The sequence below is a fragment of the Tauraco erythrolophus genome, chromosome 3 (genome assembly GCF_009769465.1).
Source record: "Tauraco erythrolophus isolate bTauEry1 chromosome 3, bTauEry1.pri, whole genome shotgun sequence".
Taxonomy (NCBI): domain Eukaryota; kingdom Metazoa; phylum Chordata; class Aves; order Musophagiformes; family Musophagidae; genus Tauraco; species Tauraco erythrolophus.
The window spans coordinates 30093073-30114489 of record NC_141467.1 but is presented as its reverse complement, the minus strand read 5'-3'; the positions used below and the strand labels follow the sequence as shown (position 1 = coordinate 30114489).

The 21417-nt window shown below is 40.8% G+C and overlaps 1 protein-coding gene across 6 annotated transcripts in view; it reads right to left on the bottom strand.

Moving 5' to 3' along the window:
• The window catches only part of FHOD3 (formin homology 2 domain containing 3), a 411475-nt gene that overhangs the window by 162026 nt on the left and 228032 nt on the right, over positions 1-21417 (bottom strand). For all 6 annotated transcript variants that reach the window (XM_086609099.1, XM_086609100.1, XM_086609102.1 and 3 more), the window contains exon 6: positions 3190-3284. In XM_086609099.1, coding sequence (XP_086465225.1) covers positions 3190-3284 — 95 coding nt within the window. The remainder of the gene's footprint in view (positions 1-3189; positions 3285-21417) is intronic.

The window sequence follows — 21417 nt, the reverse complement described above, 5'->3', positions numbered from 1 at the left end:
GCTGTATTCCTCCTGCATCCTATTAGAGGGATTTGTCCCAGGACTTAATTGGCAATTTCGCTATTCCTTTTTTGTTCAGCAGTGTTAATGTATTTTTTGCCACCTTAGCTGCAGAGAGGCACCAGCATAGCAGAGCTGCAAATTAGATCGTAGGTGTGTTGCAAATTCCAGGGGTTCCTTTTCCACAGAAAGTCAAAACCACCTTAAGTGCATAACGCAGCTGTCCCAGTACATTCTGACAGTAAGCCTGCCATACCTTTGGTTAACTTCTGGCACACAGACAGGGACTTAGATCTCTTCCAAGACAGTCAAAGAATAATGAAAAAGCGACTTTGATGCTACCTGAAACCAAACTATTCAAAGCACATTGCGTGCATTCCTCAGCTGCAGGCACTGAGCCAGGACATGGAGATAATCGTTTGGGCTGGCGGTGGGGGAGGGAGAAAGGAGCTTAAGGACCTGAGAGCTGAAGCACTCTGGTCAAGAAAATCTTGACAGAATTTAACCTGCAAGGTAGCAATGCAGTTGTGTTTCTCTCCCCTCCCATTCCAATTAGGCATATTTAGAGAATTAAAACAATCACGGACATGGCAGTACCTTTTTTCCTTTTTTGCTTGTCTATCTGTTACATAGAAAATGAAGATCTATACCAACCAAACCATTTCTCTCTCATCTTGCACCATGGCTTACACTCCCTGTTTCAAGAGGACAACTGCCCAGTGTATTGCCCAGCCAACAGGGGAACATTTCACATGGAGGAGAAGTTTTTCCTCATCTTCTTCCAATCATGAACCACACCCTGCAAGCCTGAGGTTTGATAACCATAATCATCTTACTTTTACATATCTACTAATATAGGTACATCAACCCAAGATAAAGCAGTTCTTTCAATACTGCAGCATCTGTTCTTTGATTTGATAATCTGGTACAGCAATGAAGTTTTCACATTGTAGAAAAAAATTCTGTAGTGGTTTAAAAAGGCCCTAGGACACCGGGCTCTTTTTCTCCTTGTGTTATGAAAGCTATCAGGACCATCTTTGTTGAAGTTGAAAAGGAAGCAGCACACAGATGGTCTTAAAAGTGGGTTGTGCACTATATAAATCACTATTCCATGGGAAAAGATCAACCCAATCAGCATATATTCTGTCCTTCAGCTTTTGCCTCCTGATATGTTGTCACGGTTTGACGTGGCGGGGGAAGGCGGTGGCAGAAGCTGCCCATCAGACCGGACTCCCACCCCCTTCGGGGCTTGAGCCAATCAGCGCCTCTGCGAATTGCCGTATTTACGTCGGGACAAAGGAACCGGAAAGGTGTGCCCTTTGCCCACGGGCAAGGAGAGGGGAAGGGGGTGCTGCCCCCGCTCCCCAGGCGCCTGGCCGGGCGGCGGCCCAGGCCGGGCCGGTGCCACCTGCTGAGGATGGCAGTGGCGGAGCCGCTTGGGGAACTCGGGGAGAGCCCCACTCCTGGGATGCCCACTGAGCCGAGTTCACCCAGAGAGGACTGAGATCTGAGAGAAACGGCCACACCGACACCAGGTCAGTGAAGATGGAATGGGACGAGGTGTGCCGGAGCTGAGTTTCCCTTGTCAGCAGTGGCGAGAGAGCAAGTGGCCCCCTTGCAGCCAAGGTGGTCCCAGGGGAGCAGAGACCCACTCACAGCCCGTGGAAAACCCACGTCGAGAAGAGATGCCTGAGCCTGAGGACGGTACGCATCTAGAGTCCGTGGGATGACTGATGTCGATGGGGAGGTGTTTTGTTTAAAGGAGATGCCTGAGCCCGAGGACAGCTGTGAATCATGGGCACAGGTAGAGACACATTTACATAGTTAAAGTCTGTATAGAGACGCATTTAAAGTCTATATGACAACCCACGCCTGAGCGAGTGGCAACGACTGCCTAAGAATCCAAGACTGTGGTAAAGCCCGCACTGGAGAAATCCAATGGGATAAGGACTGCATCCTGTGGGTAGGACTCACGCTGGAGAAGTTTGTGGATTTTCCTCGTGAGTAGGGGATCCACTGGAGCAAGGGAAAATGGTGTAAGGACTCCTCCTCCTTTAAGAGAAGCGGCATGCAATGAACTGACCTGCACTCCGCCATTCCCTGCCCCCCTGCACCGCTGGGGGGAGGAGGTAGAGCCAGGAAGAAAAGGCAAAGGGGGGTGGAGAGGTGTTGATTTTAAGATCTGGCCTTGTTTTCTTTTTATTCTTTTAAGTAACTGGTTTTGCTTGACTTTATTCTTTTAAGTAGCTGTTAATAAATTGTTTTGCTTTCAGCAAGCCGAGTCTGTTTTGCCCGGGACCATGGTTGGTGGGTGCTCCCTCTGTTCTTGTCTCGACCCTCAGTCCTTTTATTATATTTTTCTCCTCTCCACTTTACTGGAGTGAGAGACTGGCTGTGTGGAGTTTAGTTGCCAGATCGGCCTAAACCACGACATATGTAGGGACCAACAAAGAATCCCCTGTAGGCAGGTACCAGACTTTGTGTTCTAGGGCTCTTCAGGCATGACAAGACTTGACATAAGGAAGCATTTCTTTACTGAGAGGGTGGTCAAACAGTGGAACAGGCTTCCTAGAGAGGTGGTCCATGCTCCATCCCTGTCAGTGTTTAAGGGGCATTTGGACAACGCCCTTAACAATATGCTTTAACTTTTGGTCAGCCTTGAATTGGTCAGGTAGTTGAACTAGATGATTGTTGTAGGTCCCTTCCAACCGAACTATTCTAATATATTCTATTCTATTCTCAGAAGGAAGTCACTCTCAATTGTTCCCACTACTGATCAGCAAAGTTGAGCAGCGTAGAATGGTGAAACTGTAGAAAAAGATTTGCATTCATAGAACAGAAAAGCAGAACAAAACACCGCCAAAAAGTCGTTCCAAAGAATGTCTTGGGAACTGTAACTGCAAGACTAAAAAATCTTCTCCATGGTCAAATGCAATGGCAGGTCAGACAGTAATGAGAGCATCTTTAGTATCTTTGCTTTTAAGAGCAGAGTAAGTGCCAACAGCACAAAAGAATATAAAAACAGCAGAAAAGAAGTAACAGCTCAGTGCACCCTGGTTTCCATGCAGAGTGTTATGTACTCGTTTACATGCAGTCTGTTTATGCCCTAAATGCACACATAATACAAATAAGATGCATTTAAAGAACACGAAAAAATATAAAACAAGAATATTTTGGAGAGTATCTTACCTTTGACCCAATAAGTGTGTACAGCCATTGGATGGTTTCATTATGATTTATTACTCCATTCATGCCATCGACATAGAGCATAATCTGGCCCAAAGCTATTGTAAAGAACAGAGAGAAAATATAATCAGATCTGGTGAATACTATTTATAATCCTAAGCATTGCTGTCGATTTTGCATAAGCAGGGCTTTCCAGAGATGTGGGGAGCTCAACTAACGAAAGATATGTTGGGCAAGATCGTGCTGGACAAAATCCTGGGTAACTGCAGTAACTTTACTGACTTCATCTGCATGATGTATGAATTTCATCCAGGGACAAGCACAGGCACTTGTTCCTTCCTAGAAGATGCCGCATTTTATTGACCCAAATCTGCAAACAGTATTCTACACACTGCTTACTGTTGCAACCATCAGCACTTCCATCAGCTACAATGCTTCACATCTTGTGAGCTGTGACTTTTACCATTTGATTCAGCACAATGTAATGCCTGGGATTAGTATATTTGGATTAAATTTACTGTTTCAGTGAATTCCAATGATATGAAAGTAAAGCAGGGCAATTAACACCAATAGGGACAGCAAATACTCATCATGGCACAGTGCTCTCTTGCAAATGAACAAAAGCATGGTTAACAAGCATCTTTATTCATTTATTCTAAAGCATTTACAACAACATTTCAAAACGTGCTAGTAAAATATTTCATAACAGTAATTCCATAGTTTGCAATCCTGATAATATAAGACTTTCTAGAGACAACAGCTATTAAATCTTTTCTGACTGATAAGGACAGACATTTTTCGTAAGGATTATGGAAAGTGGATTAAGAAAATTCATCTTTCACCTTCAAAAGTTTCCACTGTTAGATCTTCTGCTTTATAGCAGGAGATCAAAGCACAGTGGGATGAAAAAGAAATCACTGATGTAACACCTTTCAGCACAGCCTGTTGGCATAACAACTCAATTATCTAACACACAACACGACGAGCCCTAGTGCATCGCTTTATGGGGGGAAAAAGGGAAAAAACCCACAGGGTGAGGAAAATGATGACATTATTAATCTTCCAAACACGTTCCAAATGTTTGCTAACTTTTGCACAGGTTCTGCACAGTGCAGCATCATTCTCCTTGAGGCCAGATTTTCAAAGACATGAATATTAGGCAAGCACTTACTAAGTACTCCCATAGATAAGCAGCTAACTTTCATTTTTACTTTGTCCTTTTTCTTTTGCTCTAGTTGGTCAACTTACAGTTAAAAAAACCTGGAGTACTAATTTTAGGTACTTAAACTCCTTATCTAATCTGTTACACCAAGCTAGAAGCAAAGTCACCGTACACAGTCAATGAAGATGGAGAAAAAGTGAGCAAGGAGATAACTCGTAACTTAGGCTGCGTTGCTGCTGGGATATGTCCGTCTCTCTCTGCTCTTCCTCTCCAGGAAGCAATCATTCACCACCCTCTGAAGACACATGTCTTGAGTGAATAAAATCAGGTGGGAGGGACACAGGCCCAAGTGTTAAGGTAAAATAAAAGACGTAAGCCAGTCAGTAAAAGAGATAAGAATTACACTGCCTGAATAAATGGCTGCTTTGAAGCATTTCCTTGCAGGTAGAGGAAAGAGGAGAACACTGTTATCCCAGTGGTAATCAGAGAAAGTTCTTAATTCTCGTTTTTACTTCCTTTCAATGCTAAAAAGATTTGGCCCCTGATCAGGATGAGATCCAGTCATGATAAGGTCACCAACTCCCCTCCTTTTTTTTTTCTTGCAAATTCTTTCATTGGGGGTGAAGGGATTTAATTTGAATTTGAAACAAATGTGAAACAAATTTTACTCTTGGCGCATGCTTTCCAAATTAATATAGAAATCAAAGACAGCAACAAATCTGCTTTTAAATGGAAAACATGCATATAATACAAAATTACTCCACTGCTTATACTTAAGACCAGTTAGACTGGATGCGTGAGATCTGGGATGCATTAGCCTTCAGCCTCTTAGATATGACTCTTCACAACAGCAATATGTTAAGGCAAATTAATAGACATTAGAAAGAAGCCCAAAAAAAGTTTTAGGGGCTCCGACAATTTTCATCTGCTACAATTAATCTTCCCCCCTGCAACCCTTCCTACCACCTTTTTGCTTTTTTTTTTTTCATTATCAATGCTACTCTAAGTATATGGTAGTATCTGTATCTTTCCAGCAAAAGAATGGGTCTTCTGGATATAAGTGAAAAACTAGTAACACATGAAAAAAACACACTACTGTTGCTGCTTGAACAAATGGCCAATAAGTTTCACAGGACAACAAATTACAAAGGATGCCATGAAGCAACCAAAATGAAGATAGGTTTGCTACATAGTCACGCAGCCCACATACAAGTCATGACTCCAGTAATTTGCCACACATCAAGTTATCAGCTGCTGACAGACTTCGGTTTGGAGCTTCATATTGCTATTTCCTGTCTCCAGGGGTCAGAAAAATGAAAGCAAGACATGACAGGCAGGGTTGAAAAAAAAAAACAGCTTTCATTATCAGGAAGAGTAAGTTAGGGAGAATCTATGTACCTTGTACAAAGCTGATGCCTTATAAATTCTTAGGAAAAGAAATCCACGAGAAGACCTAAAAGAAGGGGAATGTTGGTTTTCATATGATACGAAGTGTGTGTGCTGAGGAAGAAAAGGTAACACCTAGTAACCACACAACACAGCAGCAAAATGGAAGAGGCCACCAAAAACGCGAGTGTAGGAGCAGGCTGGTGGGCTGGAGGTTGTTGGGCTCTCCTAAGGCTCAGGTCTGGCTTAGTAGGGCACACCAGTTTTTCGCTAAATGGAGACAGACCGGCCACAGAGTACTCTGCACCCTTTTATATTCTTTGCAGCTTTTCCACCCAACTGATAGCCCACCTCCCAGCCACGATCATGGTCTGCTGAAATGGCTGCAGTGACAGTGCAAACTCCACGCGCCCCCCGTCCGACACGTGCGTGTCTGCATGCACGCACACCCACCACCGACACACGGGGCCTCGCCAAGAAAGAGCACACCAACTGTCAAGGCAATCCGAGGGTGTTCGGAAGGCCAATCTAGTCCAAAATCATTTAAGTTTGCGTTTATACGTGCCTTCAACCAAACTCTTTTTTCTTCCCACTGAAAAATGAGGAGGCTATTTAATCCATTTAATCCCATCTCTCAGCTAACTGGAATTCTTTTTGGAAGTATATCAACAACCAACTTGCATTAGGAAAGCTTGGTATTGTGCAACAGGGGGCTGGGAGAGGGGGGTTTAAATATGGAGCAGACTTAATTTGGAATTTCTTTGTTCCCACTACCCTTGTCAAACCCTTAATCTTATGTAGTGTGTGACTTTACCCATAGCTATTTTCAAGTGGAAAATCGCTGGATTTCTTAGGAAAGGCTTAGGCTTAAAAAGGACAGACCAGCCAGAAACTTAATAGATTTCTGTAAAATAAGAGGTTTAAGAAAGCCTCTAAAAACTTTCCAGTATTGGCACTGATACCCTCCCGGGATCTTTCCTATATAAAGTTGACAGGATGAAAGGGGAAAAACTCTAGCACAAAACGTCATCATGATGAACATCACTTTAAGTAAAAGTATTTTTCCCATCCAGAGCATCAAAAGTTTCAAAGCTGTTTCTTGCCCGTGCACCTGCTTCTCTAATCTGCTCTATCTGCTTCCTATTTTCCCACAAGACTAACTTAGAGAAAGCAGGAGGACTGAATGAGCAGAAACACTATTTCTTACAGTTTCCTGTGAGTCAAAACCCCACTCATCACGTCAAGAATTATGGCAGGGCTGTGTCTTGTGATCGCATTTGTTTCCACCAGAATAAGCAAACGTACAGGCTGAAGCAGGCCAAAGCCAGATCCTGTGTCCGCAGGTTTCAGCTCCCAAGGAAGCTCCTGGCCCATGTTCATCAGGCACTACACAACCAGCAGCCGTGGTACACGCAACACGCTGTATACAACAACGGGCGAGTGAGAATGACAGACAGAACTGTGATGAAGCTAATGAGGAAGAACCAGCTGCTAAAAGACATCTTTCTCATTGCTAGTTAAAATCTTACCGTCATCAATGAGAAATTAAGGATCTGTGTGATTGCCTTCATTCCATTTGAAAACAGATTACTATCTTATGTACACTACCCTGGGCACTGAAAAGCCATACTCCATCAGAGTAAAAGTCTCGATCAAGAACAAAATTTCAGTATCCACTTAGTAAGGGATCTCAAGAGGGACATAATACAGTTACCTAGTATTCCATTACAAAGCACTAGGTGATAATTCTGAAGAAAAAAAAAACTACCTCAAACTTCTTTCTCCATGTTTCCTCACTAGAGAGAGGCAAGAGATCAGCTACCAAGTGGGTAGTTCAGTGTCCTGAACACAAAATCTGCATCTCAGCTCAGCTCCCGCTGGATGTCGAGAGCTTCTACTTTTGCTTGTAGCACGTTCCCACCGACAGTGCTTGCACACGCACTCTCAGGGAAGAACTTACTGTTTCCATGATACCCAAAGATATTGGATAGTGTTTTCCTTGATGAGAAATCATTATTAAATACAACTTTTGTACCATCCAGCTACTGTAAAATTAACAAAATCACAGCAGAGCTCCTGGCTTCTAAGAGGTGACATCAGACAAAATAGATGACCTGGACTCTCCACTGCTTCTGAAAATGATCTTATAAAACAGAACTGTGCCAAACCTTATGACTCACAGTCATTCCACAGGGCTAGAACCAGCTAAAATTTTTAGGTTTGGTGTTTTGTTTGTTTTGCTTTGTGCTCTGTTACTATTCATATGGGTTGGCTTTAGCTTCAGTCAGCTGTTTATACACCTATTCACATTTCTTTACTCCTGTTGAAGATACCTGAAATGTCATCTAGGAAGATAAAAACAATCTTATTCCTGGCCAGAAATGCATTAATATTTTATTTCTTATCAAAGTTTCTTTAAATCCCAACTCTTTTCTTAATCTTGTCTTTTTACACTCCATTTGTTTGTTGTTTCCATTATCACACACATCATGGTGGACACATGCTAATAAATTAATTTTTAGAACTCCCATATTAACCATGCACTGAACTTGTATTAACTGCATTAACCAAGAACTGAACTTTCTCACAAAACCAGATCACAGAACTAATGTTATAAACAAAAAACTGCAAAGACAGTTCTGTACAGGTGTAAATGTATTAAGTTGCTAATGTAAATCAGAAGTTCTTATGCTAGCTGACACTACTTAAAGTCTAGCTTTTAGTCTTACGCAGTACTTCAATAGCTCATAAGTATTTGGAAACTTCTGCATGGTAGTTTCAGACCTAAAGTATTATTCAAAGTCCAGATCTTTTGCACAAGTGGTTTCTAGGTCAAACTTAATCTTCTTTTTTTTTTCCCCATCTACTTTAATGGCAAAATATACAAAGATACAATAAAACTCATCTGTTTTTTAATGCTGAAAATGAGTGACAAAAGTGACAACCACAATTTTCCCCCAGCGTACGAGCTCAAGGAAAGCTGCCGTCCAGAGGCCATCCCTGGGCAAAGGTCAACAAACCAGGAAGGCTGGACATGCCACTCTCCTGTGCAATCAATACAGCTTCCTGCAGCACGCTCGGGCCCTGCAATGTATGTTGCTGGTTGTAGTTACAACTGAGCAGGTACAACAGCAGCACGCTGTAACTTGCCCTTATAAGCAGATCTTATTTAAAAATCAAGGTCAAATTCACCAAGAAACAAAAACCCTTTCTTTACTTGGTGGCTAGAAATGTGCCTTTGCTGTTGTTTTAATTCTGAAGAGACAGTACAAGTGTATTTTGACACTTATGATTTCTGTCAGTCCGCTAAAACTCCGTGCTTGACGCTATGTTCTTAAATGGCACAGCCTAGCAGTAGTTTCCGTTGTCCACAAAAGCCCACAGGAAATACTGGAGGAGATTTATAACTGACATTCCTGGCAGAATGTAAAGACTTTTAGATCTGTGGTGGTGGTGTTGTTATTGTTGTTATTATTATTATTATTACTATTATGTTCCAGCTAATTGTCCATCTTTAACAATGACCTTAGTTTTGGTGAACCCAAGGAGCTGCTAGCAAAGAAACGCTCTTTCATTGCTGATTACTACATGAAAACAGGCCAAGCCCATCAGAGACAGTGGTAGCACCTCTGGGATAAAATAGTTAAGAAGAGGGAAAAAAACTGCCCAAGAGAGAAAACTGCAGCTGGAGAGAAGAGTGAGAATCTCTGAGAAACAGCTCTGTAGACATCAAGGTCAGGGAAGAAGGAGGGGAGGAGGTGCTCCAGGCACCAGAGCAGAGATTCCCTGCAGCTCGTGGTGAAGACCATGGTGAGGCAGGCTGTACCCCTGTAGCCCATGGAGGGAGGAGGACCCCACACCAGAGCAGGTGGATGTGCCCGAAGGAGGCTGTGACTCTGTGGGAAGTCTGTGCTGGAGCCAGCTCCTGGCAGGACCTGCAGACCCATGGAGAAGATCCCACGCTGGAGCAGGTTTTCTGGCAGGACTCATGACCTTGTAGGGGACCCACGCTGGACCAGTTCAAGAAGAACTGCAGCCTATGGGAAGAACTCATGCTGGAGAAGTTCATGGAGGACTGTCTCCTATGGGAGGGATCCCATGCTGGAGCAGAGGAAGAGTGTGAGGAGCTCTCTCCTTGAGGAGGAAGGAGCAGCAGAGACTTGTGATTAACTGACTGCAACCTCCACTCCCTGTCCCCCTGCGCTGCTTGGGAGGAGGAGATAGAGAATTTGGCGGTAAAGTTGAGCCTGAGAAGAAGGGAAGGGTAGGGGGGAAGTGTTTTTAAGATTCAGTTTTATTTCTCATAATACTATTCTGATTTGACTGGTAATAAATTAATTTTTTTTTTCTTAAGTCAAGTCTGTTGTGCTCATGATGGTAATTGGTGACTGATCCCTCCCTGTTCTTATCTCAACCCACAAGTATTTCGCTACGGTTTCTCTTCCCTGTCCAGCTAAGGAGAGGAGTGATAGAGCAGCTCTGGTGGGCACCTAGTGTCTGGCCAGGGTCAACCCACCACGTAACACCTTGGCAATAATGCAGGCGTAGGGACCACAGAGCATTTACAAGTCTAATCACTGACTTTGAAAGTAGGTTGTTACTGCGGTTTGGGGGATGGAGCAGGTCCCCTACCCTTTTCTTTTTCGGGGAAGGTACCTGCATGGTCAGTGCCTCCGTAACTCCCTGTTCTGAGGCTCCTTAACTAGAAGGGCTCTAGTTACTGTTTCAATCTCTCTCACGCACACACATCTCCTCTCCCTAAAGCCTACTTCCCAACGGTTCTCAGTATCCCCAAGGTTCACGTGACGAGAAATGCAGCCTTTCCCCAAGGGATGGCCAATACATGGCAAGTTCAGGACCACAGAAAGCTCTTACAGAGGAATTTTCTCCTCTTCATGTTCCCTCTGCCACTCTTTTCCTCTGGTGTTTCTCCCTTTAAAAACCAGCACGTAGCAAGGTCAAAGGACATAAGGCAGATTTAATCAGCTCGAGTGTTTCAGCAAAAGCTGGTCCTTTATACATACCATGCAATACCTGCAGCAGTGCACAAGCCCCACCATAGCCAAGGAGCTCATCCAAATTGCACCTCTTCCAACACCTCTTTTGTGATATTTCCTACAATTTACCTGACTGCAAAGAAAAAAGAGACTCTCACTTGACTGTCAGCAGTTAACCTGCTGAATGCCTTTTTATATGAACTGAAACCTAGCTTACATACATGCATTATAAAACCTTTGCACGATTATTCATAACTGTTTTAATCATTATTTTATGTTGCAGCCCTCACATTTTAAATGCACTATATTCCTGCATGCTTTACAAGATTAATAACACTCACCAATGTACAACAAGCTGAGTAAAGCTTATATAGCAAAAGATAAAAATATCTCCTCATTAAAAAGAAACATGTAATTAAAATACTTTATTAATAAATGAGCAAGTCTACTCTAGCATTAGACTACTATTTTGCAAGCTGACTAAAAGCATGAAAGTATTAAAAAAAGGAAAGAAAGAATTAAGGGAGAAAGGAAGTCAGGAAAGGTAAGAAGGGAAAAGAAAAAAAAAGGTTAACTAGACAATTTTAAAAGATGGCCATTCATCCTTAGTGCTTCATGAAGCAAAACTCCTGTGGAAAAAGAGAATGTGTGCTAGCCTTGAATTAAGATGACACGTTATAATGTATGCATAGAGCTGAATTAAGGCAGCTGCTGCTTAACTGAATCAATATAGGCTGTTACACCAAATAATGTTCTTCCAAAGTGTATGAAGTTACATATTTTCCTTAAGAATTTACACTTCTACAATTTTAAAGGATATTCTAAGGAGACTTCCGCATCAGCCCACAGAACTTCATTTCTCAAGGAGCAGGATGTGATGGTGAGATTGCCAGAGAGAGTTTCTTGAGAGGTGAGGTATTCTGCAAAAGCATCATGCCAGTACAGGACACTATCCATGGAAATACTGAAGAATTAACCCCAATGGGCTTGCACCCAACTCCCAGCTAAGACTTCTTGCACTGAGTACTGATGATGCAGCAAGAGAGGAGTGGTTTTGGCTTTAGGGCAGAAATTATGACTCATCTTTAAATGTATTTTAAACTTTTTGTAATGGATTTATCATGTTCAGGTATCCAAGCACTTTACCACAGCAGGAAAATTGAATCAGAGGATCTCAGGTCAGACAAGGTTGAATGGTACCTTTGGAGACTGCCTAGTCCAACGCCCTGCTCAAACCAAGGAAATGCAGAGCAGGTTGTTTAGGACTCTGTCCAGTTGGGTGTTGAATATATCTCCAGGGGTGGAAACCGCACAGCCTCCCAGGTGTTTTGGTTTGGTTTTTAAGTTTAAATAAAATTTCCTGTATTTCAGCTGATGTCCATGTCCTCTCATTATGCACCACTGCAGTCTGGCTCTGTCTACCACTCCTATATTTAGTCCCTCACATAATATTTAAATTGAATTAAACTAAATTTAAATTGAAGATTAATCCATAGTCAAGAAACAATAGCTAGGCTGAGCTAGAAGTCAGAAAACAAAATTTACCTTAAAATTAGGATTAAACTGGAGAAACTTAGCGAGACTCTCAAGCTAAGCAATACCTTAGCCCTTCTATTTGGGAGCTGATTGAGTAATTTAGTCTGGCAATGTGCTAGATGTGATGGATTTCAAGGCCTTTCCCTCTTCATTAATCACCATGATCGTAAGCCTTCTGTCTGTGTAAACAATACTAATCCTGACTTTGAAGGTACAAAGAGGGAAACACAAATCAACCTTTGCAGAATGTAAAAGATAATTCCTGCAGGTCCCTTTCTTGAACCCTTCAAACACCTATTTACCCTGCACAAAGAAAGGTCCCGCAGGTGCTAGCTGTCTTTTATCAATCATTATCAATTACACACAGCACATCGGTTCGGAATTCCAGCATCTCCTTTACATGCCAAAACGTTAAGCCTTGAGAATGAACTCAGCATTCGGACTGGGAAATACTGTAGAGTCAGCTATGAGTTTGGAAGAAAACGCAATCAATCTTCAGTCTTAGCGAAAACAGCTTATTTTGATTGTCAGACTGTGTGCGCCTTTGCACTTGGGGCAGACAAAACTCTGAGGGAATATATGAAACAATTTTTTTTTCTATTATACGCCAATAGGATCTTCGTTGACTGCAGTCGGGCACTTTTGCGGTGACTATGAAAAGCAGCACACTGTCTTGGGGTTCCTGCCCTATGTGAAAAGCAAAGAGAACCAAGGGTAACACAGCTGGGCTGTCTAACAAATGGACTAACACCAGAGCAGAAAAAGGACACACGGCAGAGTAAACGTGTTCACATACCAAGCACTTTTAGTCATCAACAGTATTTCTTGTTAGTATGACAGTAAACCTTCCAGGAAGAAACCTGTCAGTTTTGAAGTGAAAAAATGACAGATTCTCACTGACAGCTTTTTTTTTTCTTTCCTTCTTCTTGGAAAAAAAAGCCACATTTCCTAATATTTACATTTTTCCTAAACAAAAAGGAAGATTCTCAGAAAGTAAAAAGAGGAAACACAGGAATTCCTAGCGTTATTGTATAATAAGAGGAATAAAAGAAAAAAAGGTAAATTCCCGTGCCAGTTGAAACACCAAACACTGCTCTACCCCTTAACAAGACTTCAGCACAGTTTTTGTAAAGCACAAACATTGATCAATGATCTTTTGTTGCATGTAGTAACGTGCTGTTGTTATCATGAGTGCTAATATTTCCCAAGATTGCAGTTCCTTGTTTTTCAAGCTCAGCTTCATTCTCCAAGGTGCCATGCTGGGCAGGTAAATGCGGGCCCAGTTTAGCATCCTGAAATAACACCATTGCAATTGGTAAAGTAGCTAAATACACTGAAACGAGACTTTGGCAGGGAGGCTTACAGCATGTCAAAACGATTTCAGTGGGCAGATAAAGTTACTTCTGCTACTCAAAAGCCAGTCTCCACAATTCATGTATTCTGGCACATGCTCAATAAGCATGGATTTCTAAAAATGATACATGCTATATTCCTGAAGAACAGAAAAGCAACAAAAGAAAGATGAATGACAGTCACTGAAAACAGTAATTCTATCACTGACGTTTCACATCACTTCCCTCGGAGGGCTTTGCAGGGAACAAAACACGCTGCCAAAAGTGACACTTAGGTAGCCATCCAATTTTCAGTAAAATTCAAACACTGTTTATTCTAGCTAGTAGCGTAAGGTGTGCTTGGGGAATGCCATAGAAGAGCTACACTGATAACAAAAAAATACAAGTAAATTTCTCCAGCTGTATTTTTTTCTATATTGAGCTGGTTTTTAATTCTCACATAGTTTCTTCACCTGGCGATGTATTCCGAACAGAGTTCCCTCTTCTCCCAAAATAAGGGACCATGTGTGAAGAAGTTTCACAATACAGGAATCATTATTTTAAGAAGCACTACAAAACACCTCAAGTAGGCATCACTTCAAACATTTCTCAATACTTGTTGCTAAAGCGACAACAGCTACAGGATTTCAGACACATCCTAAAGTGCGTATGAAGGGACGCGTTGGGTTTCTTCATCTCAACAGACAGAGATGCGACAAGTGCACAGAAGTACTAAGACCATTCTGGGACATGTGAGTAGCATTTGAAATGTTACCAGCAAAAACATACAGGAGCTTTGCTTTTCAAATTTAGTCAATATAAACTTAAGATTTCTTCAATGCTTTTGTCATCTTGAAACCAACTGATTTAAAGAGCACTGCAGAGGAGCACAGAAAGCCACGTTTTTCGTGTCTACCTATATTCCAAACCATTCAAAAACATTGATTTCCTCCTTGGCTCAGGAAGGACAGACTCAAGAGCAAAAATTAGTAGGATAAATAAAAACTCATGATGCTTCAAGGTCAGCAATTGAATTAAAATTGTTCTTAAGTGAACTGGGAGAAGGAAGCGTGTCTGTTTAAACCACAGACAAGACTGGAAATAAGGCCTCCTTGCCCTAGTGTGCTGGCTACAAAACTTTCAAACCAAACAGCCTGAAAATAAAAGCTGATTGAATCAAAGTCTCTGTGTCTTTGTCTATTGAGAGATGCAACCCAACATCAAACGATTTTAAGAAAAAAATGCATCTATCACTTTTTATTCACTGAGCTGCCTTAAAAAATAACAGTGAGTATATCCTTCTAATTTTCTTCATCGTAATTACACCATAATGGATGCCAAAACTGAATTCCTGATATACTTTTCAGATATTTATTGCTCTTCAGCATGTTCAGCCTGTCTGTAACATTTTGGATATACTCCACCGTGCAGTAACATGTGTGCTGTTAAAGAATTCACTTTCATCTCCCGAATTTATGCTTGTTAGGGCAAATTAATGAAAGACTCTATTCTTTAAGAACTGGCTAAAAAAAGCCAAAGTCAGCACTAGAAAGCAAACTGATACAACACTTCATTAAATGTGCTTTTTATTCTTTTTGTTTCAAGTATGTCTGCTGCTATGTGAAATTTAAGGTTACACGGTCTCCTTTCAAATCTCACAGTAAAGAATGTGCTCAAGTCACAAGTTCATATCTCCCATTTGAAGTGGACTTCCCATGAGAAAAAGGTGCAGGGAAGAGACATCATCACAAATCCCTTTAAGTACAGAGCTCACACTTTTCCAAAATATTGATTGAAAAGCTGATCTGTGGCTCTGCTCATTCATCTCAGATAATGAGCAAAGATTCCTTTCAAATTAACTGTAATTCTCTTCTAATCTGCCCATTCTTTTTCCTCCCTTCAAAACGGTGAGTGAGAACCCCTTCGAATACTGAATGTCATCTTATTACAGCAGTTCTTAAAGAGAAACACAGCAAAATCATCTCCACCAGTGTCATGCTCAGACTTTTCTCCTCTCTGACTGAATTTAGATAGGTGTATAGCTAAGCAGAATGCACACCAATCCCATTTTTTCTCCCTCCTCAAAATCCTCAGGCAAAAATACATTTACAAAATTGTATTAAATCCTAATTTCTGATCGACAGAAAGGCAGTTTACAGAACCTCTGCTTTTCACTTTATTTCCTTATCCCATAAAAAAGTGAATAAAATAGCTGCAGAACAAAGAAAAATATTTGAGGGTGTAAATTTCATTTGACCTATAAACGTTGAACGATCACATTTTATTTCCAAAAAATATCTTTGGGTGATTTTATTCCATTTTGTTGACATTATTACAACTCAGTGACCATAGCATTATTGGTAATCCTCCGTATGAGCGCAAGTTTCTATAACTGTGTTACTGGTCAGCATTCCATTAATGAGTTACACAGGACCCTGGGTAACACTGACACTGAAGAAGATGGTGCAGAGGCAATTTAGAGGCAAAGAAGTTTAACAGCTTCTCACATTAGACAGTTTGGAGCAAGGTTGCCGAGGTCTGCTCTGTGAGCAATAACCTCAAGCTCCACATGGAAGCAGCTAAATTACTTCCAGACCCACGCCAGTCCTCTACATATCACGGACACTTCTGTGCAACACTCCTTCAGTAAGTGATGTGGACCGAACCCAAACCATCTGTGCATAACCAGCATAGAAGGCTACACATCCATGGCATAGGGAGTCCATGGTCAAGCTAAATCCACCACAGGCAATTAATGGTTTCTGGGTGCTTAGAAAGAAGTTAAAAGAAGATTAGGCATACAAAATTCGAGCATGTGAAATTTAAGAAATGACAGAATTGAGATTCCTGTAGAAAACTTCATTCGGACTACTTTGTGCACAAAATTAACTACGTCAAAAAAATTCCAAGAAACATTATTTCTGAGCTTTGGAGTACTACCTCATTCAAAGCAAGTGCTGGAAAATACCGTCTAAAAAGAGCTTTTCTTAGTGTGTGGTCCTAGGAATTTTTTAGTGCAAACGTCCTGTGAAGACAGAATATTTCATTTCCTGCAGGGTTTTCTATGCCGTTCATCAATATACCGAGTGCTTCACAGGTCTGAAGACATTTTCTGCACAGCACACCAACGAGGCAAAGAAATGATTCTGTTCTGGTTTGCAGAGAAGTTGGAGCTTCCACTACGTCTGGACGTCACACTGACAATCTGATTTTTGAGAATATCTTTTGATATATCTTTTGATAAAATTATACTTCAAGTATCCACAGAACAGCTGCACCTGAGTTCAGCTCTGTGCAGCATGGTCTCAGGTTAGTCCCCAAGAAAACTACAAACATACATGAACAGGGAACATCATGATACTTTCTGATAAGTTTAACTGAAATGACTTGCGAAGCATTCACGGCATAGAAATACTATGGCAGAAGTTCAGACAAAAATATCTCTCTCTCTCTCCATGTCAGGGCACCTTAATATTAATATCACCACGATCCTTTTTTTTCCCCTGCACTTTGAGGACTCATTAGCCTTCCGACTTCCGTGGCAAAAGGCAGAGGTCACTACAGGCATGGTTGCTCCACAGAATGGCCCTTAAGTCTTCCTCCAGTCAAGCTGACTGTATGTACTGAGTCAAGCAGAGGCCTAAGGAAAAGCGGTATATGATCATAAAATTAAATACTGTACCATAACTCATACAAAGTAAGTAGCTGAATTGAGAGTGAATGACAACCCTTGTAGTGTCTGAAAATCCTGAGTTTATAAACATTATGTTCCTTTACCTTTTTTTTTTTTTTTAAGCTGGTATCCTTGCTGTTGTTTTTTTTTTTTTTTTAAAAAAAGTGGGGGTAAAAAATTTGCAACATTATGCCCAAAGGCAATGAACCTGCTAGATTCATTACACTGTTTTTTGCTGTTTAATTTAACAGAATAAATACTACCCCTATTAACCGTTTACATATCCTAAAGCAAAACAAGTCTACAAACCATTTCTGGTTTATAATAGAAGTCATGTTGTCAGAGATTGGTTCACCAGTCATGATTTTAAAAGTTCAGGATATCATTGCGACAACACATGGAGTCTGAAGAAGCAAGAGTTATTTCAGATGGACAATAATTCAGGTTGATACATCCAGAGGCACTTTGCAGATTGAAGAGTTGTGATATCCCCAAGCTACTTCCTACATTCCACAAAACACCACCCATCAACCATTAAGTGTGGCTTTATCGTCCTCTGATCTATTTTCCATTTTTGGGACAACTCCTCTTCATCCCTGTTTCCTCAATAGCAGCACTGATAAAATGTCACCAAACTCCAAAACTTTCTCATCACCCTATCGAACTCTTAACAGAATGAAGAGCATCCTGCGGCTCTTCGCATCAGACTCTGGAAAGGAAAGATTATGACATGAAGAGAGACAACAGACCTCTGTTCTGCTCCAGGCCATTGCTCCTATGGCCTCTCAGTTGTCCTGGAAGAGCATCTTTAGCTCCAAGCATCTGTTCAACAAACATCTCACCTTTTTGGGGAGCTAGTATCCTTACGTATGGGAGAAAGCTGCAAGTAGCAATTGCTAACCCTTTGATCGTCATTGCCACCCAGAACAACTTACGCTTGTAAAATGAAAGGTTGTCAAACAAAATGGAGTAAACTATTTATTTGCATCTGCATTAAACTATGAAGTATGCATATGGAAAGAGTCCTTGCTCTTCACAAATGATCATTACTATCTCTAGGGCTGTTATTTTTGTTTCATAGTTGCAGATGGGAATTAATTTTCACTAATCTCATCCTTTCCTGATTGCTCAAGGCAGAAGAGTAGACTTTCACTGTTCATATGAGACAAATAATGGAAAAACTGAAAATTAAATAAAATACCTGAGTTGCTTTATTGGTGAAGAAAACAAAGTGGAACTGAAATATACTTATTTTGATTCACGGCTTGATCCAAAGCGATTTATGTTAGCACAAAATGCAAAAGCAGCAGAAGAGCCTGAAAGCCAGTAATTCACATTTTGTGGTCAAATAGTACAAAAAATAAATGTAAACAGTAGTTATCAGTTAAACAAGGACAGCTGCGTGCTACTGTGTAAGAAAATCTCAGAGCTTTACAAAGTCAACACTACAGCACTATAGCTGATTTAAACCTGTAAAAAATTATTGCACAACCATTGCACAATAAATGTTAACTAAATTGTTCTACATCTTTCCAAGAAAGTTCTGAGACTCCAAAATACCTCTCTGTGTGAACCTCTGAGATCTCCATTTTTGCACATCAACTTGTGAGAGAGCTTCTGACTTGGTTACATAAATAAGCTGTCTAAAATGCATCCAATTCAAGTGACTTCACAAAAAGAAATAAAATACGAAGTGGTGAGAGAAAGAATCAACATTGGTGGTACAAGCATTTAAAAAATAAAATCTATTCTTTCCCGCCTGCCTTCATCTCATTTCAAGTTTAACATACAGAAAGGCTCAGAGCCAGAAAGCCTACGCAAACTACATAAATCTCTAGACAAACTCTCCAGACTACATAGCTCTGTCCCCACAAAACCTTCCAACTCTTCCTAATGCTGCTTTTCAGCAGAAAAGACCAGTAGAGAGCTCTTTTCCTACCAAATCTTCGATCGATCTTTTCCTACCAAATCTTCCCTTCGAAGAATGACTCTCCTTCCTTGCAATGTGTTTTTTAAATGAAACAGGAATGGAAATCAGCCCCCAAACCTTCAATGAACCCTACAGCAACAAGGTACCCCACACCACTGCTGTAGTCGCCTTTGAGAAAGACCCAATTAATTCCCTTATTCCCTTCCTGAATTCCTGAGCAGGGTCAGAGGGAGGGAACAGCATTTACCACCATGCAACTTAGTTCAGGCAGCTGGTCCAGTTTATAACGTAAACATGGTAACACCTTGGGAAGGTCACTCAGAGGAATGGCAGCATTAGCAAAGCAATTAATTTTGGGTTGACCATATGCACACTGCTCTTTTGCTTTACTTTCCTCCCTTCCTTCCCCCATCTTGTAGAAGGAAACACAAGGAGGAGTTTTTACTAGTTCTCTGAACAGAAATTTTCAGATGGTGAGAGATGAGATTTTCTTGAACATCGAGAATGTCTTCTTTTTTCGGGATGATTTCCAGCATAATATTTTATTTATCTGTTGCCAAAAGAAACATTTTATAGTTTTCACATTAGTCAAAGAGCTTTAAGAATATGCTTGAAGGAAATGATCAAACTAACAAAACAAGCAAAACCTTCCCATGCACTTCACATCCTTCTTGAAAAGTGGCCGATTCATGGAAACGGCACCTTTAGAGCTAATTGTTCAACTTGAGGTGTGTTTGCCATCTCCTTAAAAATCTTTCTTCGCACATGCACATAGAAAAGTTGCAAATCCTCTATGTCTTCCTATCTTCTGACCACTAAAACGTGAAACTCAAGGAAAAGGGGGAAAAAAAATGACATGTAAACTCATGAGATTCAACAGTCACCTTTCACTTCTTTGAGGGTTTAATTACATGACATTTCATAAAGCTGGAGAGTAAAATGTAAAGCAGAGACGTTGTGAGGTACTAGAGTCCCAAGTGGATTTCCAAGGTCACACAGAGCTTGCCTGCCCTCAGAGCTCTTAACAACTACAAAGCTGAAATGAGATATCGCTGCATTTACCTCCTCTGTCTTCTTTCACCATCTTTTTTCTTAAATCTAGACTGCCAACTTTAACAAGCTTTCTGTACACAGCACAAACCGTACACATTCCTCATCTAATTTACATGAAGAATATAGAGTTTATAGAATGAAGAACTCAAAGACTAGCTATATTTTATTCTCTGCGTGACAGGCTGTCACAGTGCTTTCCTCTTGCACCTTTTCTATAGCATGTTTCTTTGTACAACCAGTCACAAACACTCTGGATCTAGCAAGGTCAGTCAAGACCTATGCAAAGAATTGTGCCTTCCAAATAGGACGATATTTTCGTTTTAGTTTTTGAAACCCACCTACATTAGCACCTACAATTACGATTAAGCAAAAAAATTTCAGAGAGCTAGAAGATTAGGAAATCTCCAAACACAGATTAAATGCCCTATTGCAGTGTAAATTACTTCTTCCAGACCATTTCTACAGTCCAGCAATGTTTTTTTCTCCCTGCATCTTGCAGTAACATATATTTGGTTTTGAGTATGTTTGTGCACGTACTTTTGCTTATAAATATGCATCATGTATACAGATGTGTATCTGCAGATAAACATCTCTAACTATATGTATCTGCATTTAGCAATCTCTCAAAATTCAAGTCTTACGGTGTCATAAAAAAGCCATAGCCACTTCACGATAAATGCTTTAATGCGTGTATAAATTAGTTTAAAAAAGGGTTGCTGTTTATTTGTACAAAATCTTTCATACTGGCTAAAGTAAACCTCTGATTAAGGGATTAATCATTACGCAAACAACAGTGAGCAGAAAACTGAATTAATGCATATCATCTCCCTTTCCTGACCTCTTCTGAGTGACTTACAGAATGGCTAGAAAAAGCCATAAAGGCAATGTCAAAAGTGTAAACAATAAGAGTCTACTGCTTCCTAATAAGTTGAAGTACCTTGTCATTAAGTTTTATTTTCAGGGGAGAGAATTATAGTAGCAGAACTATATAGACAACCTAATTTACCTAAATTATGGTAGTCTGTTAGTATAGCAGAAAACAGAGTGCCTGATGAAGAGAGACAGACCATTCCTTTGGACAATTTCCAGGAGTTATTAGCTTATGGCCACCTTCCCCCTTGACCGTCACACTCATCGAGGAAGCAGGTTCTTCCATAGAAAGT